At 41.4% G+C, this 17,975-nt stretch overlaps 1 protein-coding gene across 1 annotated transcript in view; it reads right to left on the bottom strand.

The window, feature by feature from the left end:
* The window catches only part of LOC139756954 (cholesterol transporter ABCA5-like), a 239,602-nt gene that overhangs the window by 101,492 nt on the left and 120,135 nt on the right, over positions 1-17,975 (bottom strand). Inside the window, exons 14-17 of the mRNA XM_071676898.1 lie at positions 17,005-17,114; positions 16,145-16,287; positions 7,625-7,764; positions 2,229-2,460 (exon numbers count right to left, since the gene is read on the bottom strand). Coding sequence (XP_071532999.1) covers positions 2,229-2,460; positions 7,625-7,764; positions 16,145-16,287; positions 17,005-17,114 — 625 coding nt within the window. The remainder of the gene's footprint in view (positions 1-2,228; positions 2,461-7,624; positions 7,765-16,144; positions 16,288-17,004; positions 17,115-17,975) is intronic.

Genomic DNA, 17,975 nt, shown 5'->3' with positions numbered 1-17,975 from the left:
TGAGATGTTTGAGGACAATGTGTGGTGTGAGGTGGTTTGATCGAGTAAGTAATGTAAGGGTAAGAGAGATGTGTGGAAATAAAAAGAGTGTGGTTGAGAGAGCAGAAGAGGGTGTTTTGAAATGGTTTGGGCACATGGAGAGAATGAGTGAGGAAAGATTGACCAAGAGGATATATGTGTCGGAGGTGGAGGGAACGAGGAGAAGTGGGAGACCAAATTGGAGGTGGAAAGATGGAGTGAAAAAGATTTTGAGTGATCGGGGCCTGAACGTGCAGGAGGGTGAAAGGCGGGCAAGGAATAGAGTGAATTGGATCGATGTGGTATACCGGGGTTGACGTGCTGTCAGTGGATTGAATCAAGGCATGTGAAGCGTCTGGGGTAAATCATGGAAAGTTCTGTGGGGCCTGGATGTGGAAAGGGAGCTGTGGTTTCGGGCATTATTGCATGACAGCTAGACTGAGTGTGAACGAATGGGGCCTTTGTTGTCTTTTCCTAGCGCTACCTCGTACACATGAGGGGGGAGGGGGATGGTATTCCATGTGTGGCGAGGTGGCGATGGGAATGAATAAAGGCAGACAGTGTGAATTGTGTGCATGGGTATATATGTGTGTCTGTGTGTATATATATGTGTACATTGAGATGTATAGGTATGTATATTTGCGTGTGTGGACGTGTATGTATATACATGTGTATGGGGGTGGGTTGGGCCATTTCTTTCGTCTGTTTCCTTGCGCAACCTTGCAAACGTGGGAGACAGCGACAAAGCAAAATAAAAAAAAATAATCTGTGACACAACTGCTTTACGGAGGTGTTTCATTATAACCATCCCATCCCTTTCATATTCAAATCAATGGTACAATGATGAGGTATTACTGATTATAGAATCTTTTTAACATACAAATTTCAGAATACCTTAGAGGCTGTGATCAAGCAACCTTCTCTCTTCTAAAGAAGGTAAATTTAAAGTCTCTACCCTTTCTCTGTACTTCAAGTCTCTTAATTCTGACATCATCTTTGTTGCCTTTCTCTAGACCTTCTTTATGAGTTGTTTGTGCTTCTTAAAGTGTGGTGACCAAACCTGAGAATCATATTGTAGTTGTAACCTTACGTGGGACAGGACAGTATGTTATACATTTCCTTATCCATATAATTGAAAGCTATTTCGATATTTGCCAGCAGACAATTTGTCTCTGTAACTATTCTCCTCATGTCAGACACCGGCAACAGGTTAAAAACAATGTTGACTTCAAAGATTTCACACAGAATCCTGAAGCCTATTTCCTGCTAGAAAACAATCATACTGAGACCTTTCATTGTGTTCCATCCCCAGTACTTTACATTCGCTTGGGTTTAATTTCATCAACCATGTATTACAGTGTCACACCAACTGTTGAGTCTGTTTTGACCCCCTTGTAAGTTGGTGCAATCCTCCTTGCTATTCACTTCCCTTGTGACCTTTGCATCATCTGCAAGCATATGTAAGCAGTAGTTCATACTTTCACATAAGTCATTTATATAGATCAAGAAGAGTTATGGTCCCAAAACGAAACCCTGTGGCACTCTGCTTGACACCTTGAACCATTTGGAGAAGGCTCTTCAAACATACATCCTTTGTTCCCTTCAAAGGAGATGAATTTTCTGTACGACATATAAGCTTCCCCCTCATTCATGCCAAAAGAACCAGCTCCTTAATTAGCCTTCCACGCACTACAGTGTCAAATAGTTTCTGGTAGTCCAGACATAAACAATCCACCCAGCCTTCTCTTTTGTCTAAGACAAAGCTCACTCCGTCTTTGAAATTCAGAAGGTTTGTTTCACAAGAACTTCTTTCCCTAAAACCATGCTGTCCCTCAAATAGGTATTTTCTCCTCTGATGAAAGTCACCCATTTGCTTTCTACATCTTTTCTGGAACCATACACACCACACCTGTTACTAAACCAGTCTGTAGTTCAGCATCTATATCCAGTCTCCTTTCTTAAAGACAGGTATGATATCTGCCCTTCTCCATTCCCTTGGCACTTTGCCTGTCTCCAGCATGTGTGTGTGTGTGTGTGTGTGTACTATAATGGTAGGAGTTTTCACTCATGAAGCCACATCACTGGAACATTCTCTGCTACCATACATCATCTTAGATATATGCTGTCTGGATTAACCATGTCCTCAGTCATTTTGTTCTATTCCATTCATCCATCACTCTTATACTATAACAGTGTGTGTGTAACACAACCTCTTCAAGTGTAGTCATGGATATGCCATAACCTTCAATAGCAATGTTCTCCTCAGCACTTGTGATATGATGGTCTAATTGTAAGAACAGCTTAGGAAACTCCCGGGTAGAATCAGAAGGCAGAATGAAGGACATTTCCTTCCCATAAAAACGTGCTATCTGCACTCCTGGAACAACTGTCTTTACTGCCTTAGTAATCACATCAGCATCTGCATCCTCAGCAACAACCAGCCTGTTGAATGAAAATAGATGTAATGAAAGTCAATACATATTATATTTCAAAATATCTACAAATAACTATCCACATCAGGTACAAGATATACAGGTAATTCTTTATGTATACATGGGGATACTTATTTTTTATTTTCTTTTATTTTGCTTTGTCGCTGTCTCCCGCGTTAGTGAGATAGCGCAAGGAAACAGACGAAAGAATGGCCCAACCCACCCACATACACATCCACACACGCAAATATACATACCTATACATCTCAATGTACACATATATATACACACACAGACATATACATATATACACATGTACATAATTCATACTGTCTGCCTTTATTTATTCCCATAGCTACCTCGCCACACATGGAATAACAACCTCCTCCCACCTCGTGTGTGTGAGGTAGCGCTAGGAAAAGACAACAAAGGCCCCATTCGTTCACACTCAGTCTCTAGCTGTCATGTAATAATGCACCGAAACCACAGCTCCCTTTCCACATCCAGGCCCCACAGAACTTTCCATGGTTTACCCCAGACGCTTCACATGCCCTGGTTCAATCCATTGACAGCACGTCGACCCCGGTATACCACATCATTCCAATTCACTCTATTCCTTGCATACCTTTCACCCTCCTGCATATTCAGGCCCCGATCACACAAAATCTTTTTCACTCCATCTTTCCACCTCCAATTTGGTCTCCCACTTCTCCTCGTTCCCTCCACCTCTGACACATATATCCTCTTGGTCAATCTTTCCTCACTCATTCTCTCCATGTGACCAAACCATTTCAAAATACCCTCTTCTGCTCTCTCAACCACCCTCTTTTTATTTCCACACATCTCTCTTACCCTTACATTACTTACTCGATCAAACCACCTCACACCACATATTGTCCTCAAACATCTCATTTCCAGCACATCCACCCCCCTCTGTACAACTCTATCCATAGCCCATGCCTCGCAACCATACAACATTGTTGGAACCACTATTCCTTCAAACATACCCATTTTTGCTTTCCGAGATAATGTTCTCAACTTCCACACATTCTTCAAGGCTCCCAGAATTTTCGCCCCCTCCCCCACCCTATGATTCACTTCCACTTCCATGGTTCCATCTGCTGCCAAATCCACTCCCAGATATCTAAAGCACTTTACTTCCTCCAGTTTTCCTCCATTCAAACTTACCTCCCAATTGACTTGACCCTCAACCCTACAGTACCTAATAACCTTGCTCTTATTCACATTTACTCTTAACTTTCTTCTTTCACACATTTTACCAAACTCAGTCACCAGCTTCTGCAGTTTCTCACTTGAATCAGCCATCAGCGCTGTATCATCAGCGAACAACAACTGACTCACTTCCCAAGCTCTTTCATCCACAACAGACTGCATACTTGCCCCTCTTTCCAAAACTCTTGCATTCACCTCCCTAACAACCCCATCCATAAACAAATTAAACAACCATGGAGACATCACACACCCCTGTCGCAAACCTACATTCACTGAAAGCCAATCACTTTCCTCTCTTCCTACACATACACATGCCTTACATCCTCGATAAAAACTTCTCACTGCTTCTAACAACTTGCCTCCCACAACATATATCCTTAATACCTTCCACAGAGCATCTCTATCAACTCTATCATAAGCATTCTCCAGATCTATGAATGCTACATACAAATCCATTTGCTTTTCTAAGTATTTCTCACATACATTCTTCAAAGCAAACACCTGATCCACACATCCTCTACCACTTCTGAAACCACACTGCTCTTCCCCAATCTGATGCTCAGTACATGCCTTCACCCTCTCAATCAATACCCTCCCATATAATTTCCCAGGAATACTCAACAAACTTATACCTCTGTAATTTGAGCACTCACTCTTATCCACTTTGCCTTTGTACAATGGCACTATGCAAGCATTCCGACAATCATCAGGCACCTCACCATGAGTCATACATACATTAAATAACCTTACCAACCAGTCAATAATACAGTCACCTCCTTTTTCAATAAATTCCACTGCAATACCATCCAAACCTGCTGCCTTGCCGGCTTTCATCTTTCGCAAAGCTTTTACTACCTCTTCTCTGTTTACCAAATCATTTTCCCTAACCCTCTCACTTTGCACACCACCTCGACCAAAACACCCAATATCTGCCACTCTATCATCAAACACATTCAACAAACCTTCAAAATACTCACTCCATCTCCTTCTCACATCACCACTACTTGTTATCACCCCCCATTAGCCCCCTTCACTGAAGTTCCCATTTGTTCCCTTGTCTTACGCATTTTATTTACCTCCTTCCAAAACATCTTTTTATTCTCCCTAAAATTTAATGATACTCTCTCACCTCAACTCTCATTTGCCCTCTTTTTCACCTCTTGCACCTTTCTCTTGACCTCCTGCCTCTTTCTTTTATACATCTCCCACTCATTTGCATTTTTCCCTACAAAAATCGTCCAAATGCCTCTCTTCTCTTTCACTAATAATCTTACTTCTTCATCCCACCACTCACTACCCTTTCTAATCAACCCACCTCCCACACTTCTCGTGCCACAAGCATCTTTTGCGCAAGCCATCACTGCTTCCCTAAATACATCCCATTCCTCCACCATTCCCCTTACCTCCTTTGTTCTCACCTTTTTCCATTCTGTACTCAGTCTCTCCTGGTACTTCCTCACACAAGTCTCCTTCCCAAGCTCACTTACTCTCACCACTCTCTTCACCCCCAACATTCTCTCTTCTTTTCTGAAAACCCCTACAAATCTTCACCTTCGCCTCCACAAGATAATGATCAGACATCCCTCCAGTTGCACCTCTCAGCACATTAACATCCAAAAGTCTCTCTTTTGCACGCCTATCAATTAACACATAATCCAATAATGCTCTCTGGCCATCTCTCCTACTTACATATGTATACTTATGTATATCTCGCTCTTTAAACCAGGTATTCCCAATCACCAGTCCTTTTTCAGCACATAAATCTACAAGCTCTTCACCATTTCCATTTACAACACTGAACACACCATGTATACCAATTATTCCCTCAACTGCCACATTACTCACCTTTGCATTCAAATCACCCATCACTATAACCTGGTCTTGTTCATCAAAACCACTAACACACTCATTCAGCTGCTCCCAAAACACTTGCCTCTCATGATCTTTTTTCTCATGCCCAGGTGCATATGCACCAATAATCACCCATCTCTCTCCATCAACTTTCAGTTTTACCCATATCAATCTAGAATTTACTTTCTTACACTCTATCACATACTCCCACCATTCCTGTTTCAGGAGTAGTGCTACTCCTTCCCTTGCTCTTGTCCTCTCACTAACCCCTGACTTTACTCCCAAGACATTCCCAAACCACTCTTCCCCTTTACCCTTGAGCTTCGTTTCACTCAGAGCCAAAACATCCAGGTTCCTTTCCTCAAACATACTACCTATCTCTCCTTTTTTCTCATCTTGGTTACATCCACACACATTTAGACACCCAATCTGAGCCTTCGAGGAGGATGAGCACTCCCCGCGTGACTCCTTCTGTTTCCCTTTTTAGAAAATTAAAATACAAGGAGGGGAGGGTTTTCAGCCCCCTACTCCCGTCCCCTTTAGTCGCCTTCTACGACACGTGAGGAATGCGTGGGAAGTGTTCTTTCTCCCCTATCCCCAAGGATAATGGGGATACCATAAGTATCATAAATATAAATCATCTAAATGGGGATACTATAAGTATTATAAATAAAAATCATCTAAATTTTTCTGTCTGGGGAATTACCAGGTCTGCTCCATGTAGATATACTTTAATATTTACCAATCTTGCTCCAAATCTAATTAAAGATCCCCAAAACCAAAATCAATTAAAAAATGTGTCTTCAAGCATGAGAAAACAATTTCTCTACCCAGTTAGAGCCCTATGACCATTTAAGAGAGAGGATTTGCTCGGGAGAAAGCCAAACACCCATTCAACTTTCCAGCATACGAGATAAATCTATAATACCCATGCTAAAGTTCTTTTGGACCTGACCTTTCATTGTATTAGACAAACGGTGACTTTTGGAGCATGTTTTAAAAAAGAAGGGCATATCATTTGTCACAAAATACAGCATATCTATCAAATGAACATTATTTTCATGTCTGTTAAACAAATCATTTTCAAGAGGCTCTATCAAAAGAGGTCCTTGCATCTTCTTGGACACACTCATTTAAAGTAAAAGTACTTGCTGGATGCTTAGGCATAGTGGTGACTTGTTCAAGTGACTCTTTGAATGCTTACAAAGAACTGACCCAGTGGGCAGCATGACCAGCTGGGGTAGCATTGTATCACAACAAAAACTCATGTTACAATGAAATTATGGAAGTAATCTAGGTATCCGTGTTATGTCAAGATCATTATATCATATGGCACTATAATGAAACACTACTGTAACAAGTGACTTACATCAACATACTGGTAGTAAAAGAAAAGGTTGTGAAAATGAGAGAAACCTACTTCCCCTAAACTATCCTAGGGCCCTATAGTTTGGCAGGCCCTTAAAATAAGATCATATTTTCCTTATACTAAGATCGCTTTCATCTAAAGATCATGTGCTCTTGAAATTACCAGAAATTTGGAAATGAGTAAAACATTCAAAATCTTATCTAAGAATATACAGAAAATGGTGATAAAGCATGAAAAAATATTATATGTGGTTTCTTAATGAGCTACTGGATTGTACAGAAAGTTTAAGGGATGAAGACCCCATGCAAACAACTTCCACTAATTATGTAAAAATATAACATTTTTTTTCATACATATTCACCATTTCCCGCATTAGCGAGGTAGCTTTAAGAATAGAGGACTGAGCCTCAGAGGGAATACCTTCATTTGGCTCCCTTCTCTGTTCTTTCTTTTGAAAAATCAAAAATGGGGGGAGGAGGATTTCCAGCCCCCCGCTACCATAACTAAATATATCTAACTATAAAACTGTTCCACAAATAGTCAGAGCAATGCTACTGGGCCTTTAAACTGCCACTGTGGAGTTGGTAGGTAAATGAAATATTCAAGAAAGATTAAGCAATCACCAAACTGCTTTTAGTGTGAGGAAAAACTATGAAGATATGAATAAATAGATAAAGTGAAGATTAACCTTTAAAACAATTTCTGGCTGCACTATACATACGTGAGATGATAGCCAAGGCCAAACTTGTTTTTGAGGAAAAGAGAAGAGCCACAACACCGAAGCTTGCCTCGTGACATAATTGCTTTCCGATCAGCTAAAATATCAGCTTCATCCATAAAATGAGTTGTTAGCAGGATCACCTGAGGAATAAAGAGTTCATGAGTAATAAAGTTTGAATGAAATGTTTTCATATGATTAAGTTTCTCTTTTATGTTAGCTGAGATAACAAGGGCAACTGAGATCCTAATCAGGGCCATCCCATTAATGCCTTATGTATATATATATATTTATTCATCCCTGGGGATAAGGGAGAAAGAATACTTCCCACGCATTCCTCATGTGTCGTAGAAGGCGACTAAAGGGGATGGGAGTGGGGGGCTGACAACCCTCCCCTCCTTGAAGTTTAACTCTCTAAAAGGGGAAACAGAAGGAGTCACACGGGGAATGCTCATCCTCCTCGAAGGCTCAGATTGGGATGTCTAAATGTGTGTGGATGTAGCCAAGATGATAAAAAAGGAGAGATAGGTAGTTTGTTTGAGGAAAGGAACCTGGATGTTTTGGCTCTGAGTGAAACGAAGCTCAAGGGTAAAGGGGAAAAGTGGTTTGGGAATGTCTTGGGAGTAAAGTCAGGGGTTAGTGAGAGGACAAGAGCAAGGGAAGGAGTAGCACTACTCCTGAAACAGGGGTGGTGGGAGTATGTGATAGAGTGTAAGAAAGTAAACTCTAGATTGATATGGGTAAAACTGAAAGTTGATGGAGAGAGATGGGTGATTATTGGTGCATATGCACCTGGGCATGAGAAGAAAGATCATGCGAGGCAAGTGTTTTGGGAACAGCTGAGTGAGTGTGTTAGTAGTTTTGATGCACGAGACTGGGTTATAGTGATGGGTGATTTGAATGCAAAGGTGAGTAATGTGGCAGTTGAGGGAATAATTGGTGTACATGGGGTGTTCAGTGTTGAAAATGGAAATGGTGAAGAGCTTGTAGATTTATGTGCTGAAAAAGGACTGGTGATTGGGAATACCTGGTTTAAAAAAAGAGAGATATACATAAGTATTTATATGTAAGTAGGAGAGCTGGCCAGAGAGCATTATTGGATTACATGTTAATTGATAGGCGCACGAAAGAGAGACTTTTGGATGTCAATGTGCTGAGAGGTGCAACTGGAGGGATGTCTGATAATTATCTTGTGGAGGCAAAGGTGAAGATTTGTGGGGGTTTTCAGAAAAGAAGAGAGAATGTTGGGGGTGAAGAGAGTGGTGATAGTAAGTGAGCTTGGGAAGGAGACTTGTGTGAGGAAGTACCAGGAGAGACTGAGTGCAGAATGGAAAAAGGTGAGAACAAAGGGCATACGGGGAGTGGGGTACGAATGGAATTTATCTAGGGAAGCAAAGATGGTTTGCGCAAGGGATGCTTGTGGCATGAGAAGTGTGGGAGGTGGGCAGATTAGAAAGGGTAGTGAGTGGTGGGATGAAGAAGTAAGATTATTAGTGAAAGAGAAGAGAGAGGCATTTGGACGATTTTTGCAGGGAAATAATGCAAATGAGTGGGAGATGTATAAAAGAAAGAGGCAGGAGATCAAGAGAAAGGTGCAAGAGGCAAAAAAGAGGGCAAATGAGAGTTGGGGTGAGAGAGTATCATTAAATTTTAGGGAGAATAAAAAGATGATTTGGAAGGAGGTAAACAAAGTGCGTAACACAAGGGAAGAAATGGGAATATCACTGAAGGGGGTTAATGGGGAGGTGATAACAAGTAGTGATGATGTGAGAAGGAGATGGAGTGAGTATTTTGAAGGTTTGTTGAATGTGTTTGATGATAGAGTGGCAGATATAGGGTGTTTTGGTCGAGGTGGTGTGCAAAGTGAGAGGGTTAGGGAAAATGATTTGGTAAACAGAGAAGAGGTAGTAAAAGTTTTGCAGAGGATAAAAGCCGGCAAGGCAGCGGGTTTGGATGGTATTGCAGTGGAAGTTATTAAAAAAGGGGATGACTGTATTGTTGACTGGTTGGTGAGGTTATTTAATGTATGTATGACTCATGGTGAGGTGCCTGATGATTGGCAGAATGCTTGCATAGTGCCATTGTACAAAGGCAAAGGGGATAAAAGTGAGTGCTCAAATTACAGAGGTATAGGTCTGTTGAGTATTTCTGGGAAATTATATGGGAGGGTATTGATTGAGAGGGTGAAGGCATGTACAGAGCATCAGATTGGGGAAGAGCAGTGTGGTTTCAGAAGTGGTAGAGGATGTGTGGATCAGGTGTTTGCTTTGAAGAATGTATGTGAGAAATACTTAGAAAAGCAAATGGATTTGTATGTAGCATTTATGGCTCTGGAGAAGGCATATGATAGAGTTAGTAGAGATGCTCTGTGGAAGGTATTAAGAATATATGGTGAGGGAGGCAAGTTGTTAGAAGCAGTGAAAAGTTTTTACCAAGGATGTAAGGCATGTGTACGTGTAGGAAGAGAGGAAAGTGATTGGTTCTCAGTGAATGTTGGTTTGTGGCAAGGGTGTGTGATGTCTCCATGGTTGTTAAATTTGTTTATGGATGGGGTTGTTAGGCAGGTGAATGCAAGTTTTGGAAAGAGGGGCAAGTATGCAGTCTGTTGTGGATGAGAGAGCTTGGGAAGTGAGTCAGTTGTTGTTCGCTGATGATACAGCGCTGGTGGCTGATTCATGAGAGAAGCTGCAGAAGCTGGTGACTGAGTTTGGTAAAGTGTGTGAAAGAAGAAAGTTGAGTAAATGTGAATAAGAACAAGGTTATTAGGTACAGTAGGGTTAAGGGACAAGTCAATTGGGAGGTAAGTTTGAATGGAGAAAAACAGGAGGAAGTGAAGTGTTTTAGATATCTGGGAGTGGATTTGGCAGCGGATGGAACCATGGAAGCAGAAGTGAATCATAGGGTGGGGGAGGGGGCGAAAGTTCTGGGAGTGTTGAAGAATGTGTGGAAGTTGAGAACATTATCTTGGAAAGCAAAAATGGGTATGTTTGAAGGAATAGTGGTTCCAACAATGTTATAGGGTTGCGAGGTGAGGGCTATAGATAGAGCTGTGCGCAGGAGGGTGGATGTGCTGAAAATGAGATGCTTAAGGACAATATGTGGTGTGAGATGGTTTGAGCATGTAAGTAATGTAAGGGTAAAAGAGATGTGTGGTAATAAAAAGAGTGTGGTTGAGAGAGCAGAAGAGGGTGTTTTGAAATGGTTTGGTAACATGGAGAGAATGAGTGAGGAAAGACTGACCAAGAGGATACATGTGTCAGAGGTGGAGGGAACGAGGAGAAGTGGGAGACCAAATTGGAGGTGGAAAGATGGAGTGAAAAAGATTTTGAGTGATCGGGGCCTGAACATGCAGGAGGGTGAAAGGTGTGCAAGGAATAGAGTGAATTGGAATGATGTGGTATAACGGGGTCGACGTGCTGTTAATGGATTGAACTAGGGCATGTGAAGCGTCTGGGGTAAACCATGGCAAATTCTGTGGGGCCTGGATGTGGAAAGGAAGTGGTGGTTTCAGTGCATTATACATGACAGCTAGAGACTGAGTGTGAACAAATGTGGCCTTATTTGTCTGTTCCTGGTGCTGCCTCACAGGGGGGGAGCTTTTTTTATCATACTTAATCACTGATCAATATCTTTTGGAGGCAAAGGTGAAGAATGTCGGAGAGAAAAGAGTGGTGAGAGAAAGTGAGCTTGGAAAGGAGACTAGCAAGAGGAAGTACCAGGAGAGATTGAGTGTAGAATGGCAAAAGATGAAAGCAAATGATGTGAGGGGGAGTGGGTGTGGAATGATATGTATTTAGGGAAGCAGTGATTTTTTTTTTTTTTTTTTTTTTTTTTTTTAATACTTTGTCGCTGTCTCCCGGGTTTGCGAGGTAGCGCAAGGAAACAGACGAAAGAAATGGCCCAACCCCCCCCATACACATGTATATACATACGTCCACACACGCAAATATACATACCTACACAGCTTTCCATGGTTTACCCCAGACGCTTCACATGCCTTGATTCAATCCACTGACAGCACGTCAACCCCGGTATACCACATCGCTCCAATTCACTCTATTCCTTGCCCTCCTTTCACCCTCCTGCATGTTCAGGCCCCGATCACACAAAATCTTTTTCACTCCATCTTTCCACCTCCAATTTGGTCTCCCTCTTCTCCTTGCTCCCTCCACCTCCGACACATATATCCTCTTGGTCAATCTTTCCTCACTCATCCTCTCCATGTGCCCAAACCACTTCAAAACACCCTCTTCTGCTCTCTCAACCACGCTCTTTTTATTTCCACACATCTCTCTTACCCTTACGTTACTCACTCGATCAAACCACCTCACACCACACATTGTCCTCAAACATCTCATTTCCAGCACATCCATCCTCCTGCGCACAACTCTATCCATAGCCCACGCCTCGCAACCATACAACATTGTTGGAACCACTATTCCTTCAAACATACCCATTTTTGCTCTCCGAGATAATGTTCTCGACTTCCACACATTCTTCAAGGCCCCCAGAATTTTCGCCCCCTCCCCCACCTTATGATCCACTTCCGCTTCCATGGTTCCATCCGCTGCCAGATCCACTCCCAGATATCTAAAACACTTCACTTCCTCCAGTGATGGTTTGTGCAAAAGATGCATGAGGCATGAGAAAGGTGGGAGGCTGGCAGATTAGAAAGGGTAGTGAGAGGTGGGAAGAAGAAGTGAGGTGGGAAGAAGAAGTAAAGTTGTTAGTGAAAGAGAAAAAAGAGCATTTGGACGATACATATGACTGGGAGATGTATAAAAGAAAGCGATAGGAGGTCAAGAGAAAGGTGCAATGGTTGAAAAAGATGGCAAATGAGAGTTGGGGTGAGAGAATATCATAAAACTTTAGGGAGAATAAAAAGATGTTTTGGAAGGAGGTATAACTTGCATCATGGTGCTACACCACAGGAGTCCATAAGATGATACTATGGTAAGGTTACTTCACCAAGAGAATTGTTTAACAATATCATGAAGTACTGAAATACTGTTTATATGGTTATCTGATTATTAATTGGACTGATACTGGAGCACCTCAAATGTTACATGTATTTCCAAAGAATGTAAAAAAGCCTCCGTATAATGAGGCTGCTCACCTGGGGACACCATGAATAAAAGTAAGGGGGCAATCTTAATGTTCAAGATGAAAAAATATTTTTTCTTTTTTTTTTTTGCTTTGTCGCTGTCTCCCGCGTTTGCGAGGTAGCGCAAGGAAACAGACGAAAGAAATGGCCCAACCCACCCCCATACACATGTATATACATACGTCCACACACGCAAATATACATACCTACACAGCTTTCCATGGTTTACCCCAGACGCTTCACATGCCCTGATTCAATCCACTGACAGCACATCAACCCCGGTATACCACATCGCTCCAATTCACTCTATTCCTTTCCCTCCTTTCACCCTCCTGCATGTTCAGGCCCTGATCACACATAATCTTTTTCACTCCATCTTTCCACCTCCAATTTGGTCTCCCTCTTCTCCTCGTTCCCTCCACCTCCGACACATATATCCTCTTGGTCAATCTTTCCTCACTCATTCTCTCCATGTGCCCAAACCATTTCAAAACACCCTCTTCTGCTCTCTCAACCACGCTCTTTTTATTTCCACACATCTCTCTTACCCTTACGTTACTTACTCGATCAAACCACCTCACACCACACATTGTCCTCAAACATCTCATTTCCAGCACATCCATCCTCCTGCGCACAACTCTATCCATAGCCCACGCCTCGCAACCATACAACATTGTTGGAACCACTATTCCTTCAAACATACCCATTTTTGCTTTCCGAGATAATGTTCTCGACTTCCACACATTCTTCAAGGCTCCCAAAATTTTTGCCCCCTCCCCCACCCTATGATCCACTTCCGCTTCCATGGTTCCATCCGCTGCCAGATCCACTCCCAGATACCTAAAACACTTTACTTCCTCCAGTTTTTCTCCATTCAAACTCACCTCCCAATTGACTTGACCCTCAACCCTACTGTACCTAATAACCTTGCTCTTATTCACATTTACTCTTAACTTTCTTCTTTCACACACTTTACCAAACTCAGTCACCAGCTTCTGCAGTTTCTCACATGAATCAGCCACCAGCGCTGTATCATCAGCGAACAACAACTGACTCACTTCCCAAGCTCTCTCATCCCCAACAGACTTCATACTTGCCCCTCTTTCCAAAACTCTTGCATTCACCTCCCTAACAACCCCATCCATAAACAAATTAAACAACCATGGAGACATCACACACCCCTGCCGCAAACCTAAATTCACTGAGAACCAATCACTTTCCTCTCTTCCTACACGTACACATGCCTTACATCCTCGATAAAAACTTTTCACTGCTTCTAACAACTTGCCTCCCACACCATATATTCTTAATACCTTCCACAGAGCATCTCTATCAACTCTATCATATGCCTTCTCCAGATCCCTAAATGCTACATACAAATCCATTTGCTTTTCTAAGTATTTCTCACATACATTCTTCAAAGCAAACACCTGATCCACACATCCTCTACCACTTCTGAAACCACACTGCTCTTCCCCAATCTGATGCTCTGTACATGCCTTCACCCTCTCAATCAATACCCTCCCATATAATTTACCAGGAATACTCAACAAACTTATACCTCTGTAATTTGAGCACTCACTCTTATCCCCTTTGCCTTTGTACAATGGCACTATGCACGCATTCCGCCAATCCTCAGGCACCTCACCGTGAGTCATACATACATTAATTAACCTTACCAACCAGTCAACAATACAGTCACCCCCTTTTTTAATAAATTCCACTGCAATACCATCCAAACCTGCTGCCTTGCCGGCTTTCATCTTCCGCAAAGCTTTTACTACCTCTTCTCTGTTTACCAAATCATTTTCCCTACCTCTCACTTTGCACACCACCTCGACCAAAACACCCTATATCTGCCACTCTATCATCAAACACATTCAACAAACCTTCAAAATACTCACTCCATCTCCTCACATCACCACTACTTGTTATCACCTCCCCATTTGCGCCCTTCACTGAAGTTCCCATTTGCTCCCTTGTCTTACGCACTTTATTTACCTCCTTCCAGAACATCTTTTCATTCTCCCTAAAATTTAATGATACTCTCTCACCCCAACTCTCATTTGCCCTTTTTTTCACCTCTTGCACCTTTCTCTTGACCTCCTGTCTCTTTCTTTTATACGTCTCCCACTCAATTGCATTTTTTCCCTGCAAAAATCGTCCAAATGCCTCTCTCTTCTCTTTCACTAATACTCTTACTTCTTCATCCCACCACTCACTACCCTTTCTAATCAACCCACCTCCCACTCTTCTCATGCCACAAGCATCTTTTGCGCAATCCATCACTGATTCCCTAAATACGTCCCATTCCTCCCCCACTCCCCTTACTTCCATTGTTCTCACCTTTTTCCATTCTGTACTCAGTCTCTCCTGGTACTTCCTCACACAAGTCTCCTTCCCAAGCTCACTTACTCTCACCACCCTCTTCACCCCAACATTCACTCTTTTTTCCTGAAAACCCCTACACATCTTCACCTTAGCCTCAACAAGATAATGATCAGACATCCCTCCAGTTGCACCTCTCAGCACATTAACATCCAAAAGTCTCTCTTTCGCGCGCCTGTCAATTAACACGTAATCCAATAACGCTCTCTGGCCATCTCTCCTACTTACATAAGTATACTTATGTATATCTCGCTTTTTAAACCAGGTATTCCCAATCATCAGTCCTTTTTCAGCACATAAATCTACAAGCTCTTCACCATTTCCATTTACAACACTAAACACCCCATGTATACCAATTATTCCCTCAACTGCCACATTACTCACCTTTGCATTCAAATCACCCATCACTATAACCCGGTCTCGTGCATCAAAACCACTAACACACTCATTCAGCTGCTCCCAAAACACTTGCCTCTCATGATCTTTCTTCTCATGCCCAGGTGCATATGCACCAATAATCACCCATCTCTCTCCATCAACTTTCAGTTTTACCCATATTAATCGAGAATTTACTTTCTTACATTCTATCACATACTCCCACAACTCCTGTTTCAGGAGTACTGCTACTCCTTCCCTTGCTCTTGTCCTCTCACTAACCCCTGACTTTACTCCCAAGACATTCCCAAACCACTCTTCCCCTTTACCCTTGAGCTTCGTTTCACTCAGAGCCAAAACATCCAGGTTCCTTTCCTCAAACATACTACCTATCTCTCCTTATATATATTATATATATCTATAATATATGAAGGACACAAGGAGTATTGGAAACATAAATGTTTTACAAAATCATGCTGTGGAAAGTCACATAAAGGAAGAAAAATAATCATTACGAAAGTGAATGAAAAAGTGCATTTAAATGCACTATAAGCTCAAGAATAACTTCCAAATGGAAAATATTATGATTTCAGTGTTTGTAAGGCATCTTGAGATACTTAATTTTGTTCAAAAGATTTCAAACATGTGCAACAAACCTTCCCTTCTTTCCTTTTCTTCAAAAGAGTCCACAAACGTCTCCGAGAGTAGGCATCTACTCCAGCTGTTGGCTCATCTAAGAAGATAACCTTTGGATCTCCAATTAAGGCAATGCCAATGGACAACTTTCTTTTCTGACCACCTGGATAAATATATAACATCATGAAATATACTTAACAGATGCCTTTACAAAAACGATAAGTAACATGATTTAGTATCAAAACACTGTAATTATGGAAATTTCAATGGACAGCTTGTTTATCTTACCATCTGGAAATACAAAAATGGTCATGAAATACTACCAACTGATGAATTTATTATGAAAATAATCAAATCAAATGTGACGTGGTTCTGTAACAAAACTGTGAGGAAGGTTGTTCAAGTAAAAAATTATATGGATAAAGAGAGGTGTGGTAATAAGAGTCTGGCTGAGAGATTGGAAGAGGGTGTGCTAAAATGGTTTGGATATATGGAAAGAATAAGTGAGGAGAAACTTGAAAAGAGAACATATAAGAAAGAAGTGCTGGGGACAATGGTTTCTGTGAGCACTAAATGTCACTCTGGCATTAACTGACATGGTTTCATTTACATCACTGACTAAATTTAATAGTTTAGCTAGAAAAGTAAATGATAGGGGAGCAGTTGATGGACTAGCTCAAAAAAAATGAATTTTAACCTTCTGGGACAAAACATAGCCAACTTTTCAAACAACAGGGAAACATTCATGACATGAAATATCAGTGACAGGTAGAAATCCCAAAATCTTTTTCATTTATATGAGAAGCATCACCAGGAATCATAATCATCCTATAATAAAGGGTTATTCCTGTCAATGAAGAAGCCTGGTATGACTATCTACCTGAAAGATCAGAAGCCCTGGTGTCTTGCTTGCTGGACAGATCTACCTCTTCAAGAGTCCGGTTCACCTCTGCATCCAACTTATCAGATGATACTCCCTGAATATAAAAAGACAATCAATCACTTATTATACATTTAAACTTGTAAAGTTTAAGAAAGAAAATTCAAATGATGTTGAAATTTACAAAAAAGTAAATGCAGAAGTACATAAACCCAAGGCAGTTGTGCGTTCCTAAAAGAATTTTGAGAATGAAAGTGTCTTAACAGTCCAGTCAAGTACTGAAATATGGATGTATAAAAATACTATGGGACAGATATGGGTATGTAGAAAGGGAAACAGTTCACAGAGGGATATCAAGACAAAGCAAAATAAAATAAATAAAATGGATAAATAGAGAATTTTTCATTTACCATTAAATCTGAAAATATGAAGCAGACCACCAAATGCATAGCAGATAACATGCAGAACAGGGAAAAACCACCGGAGAGAAGAAAAACCTTTTTTACTTATTTATTCATTTTGCTTAGTCGCTGTCTACCACGTTAGCAAGGTAGCGCAAGGAAACAGACGAAAGAAATGGCCCAACCCACCCACATACACATGTATATACATACATGTCCACACACGCAAATATACATACCTATACATCTCAACGTATATATTTATATCATTCTATTTTGCTCTGTCACTGTCTCCCGCGTTAGCGAGGTAGCGCAAGGAAACCGACGAAAGAATGGCCCAACCCACCCCCATACACATGTATATACATACATGTCCACACACGCAAATATACATACCAATACATCTCAATGTATACATATATATACACACACAGACATATACATATATACACATGTACATAATTCATACTGTCTGCCTTCATTTATTCAAATCGCCACCTCGCCACAAATGGAATAACAACCCCTTCCCCCTCATGTGTATGAGGTAGCGCTAGGAAAAGACAACAAAGG

Source organism: Panulirus ornatus, chromosome 23 (assembly GCF_036320965.1).
Source record: "Panulirus ornatus isolate Po-2019 chromosome 23, ASM3632096v1, whole genome shotgun sequence".
Lineage (NCBI taxonomy): Eukaryota > Metazoa > Arthropoda > Malacostraca > Decapoda > Palinuridae > Panulirus > Panulirus ornatus.
This window is presented reverse-complemented; position numbering and strand designations above follow the sequence as displayed.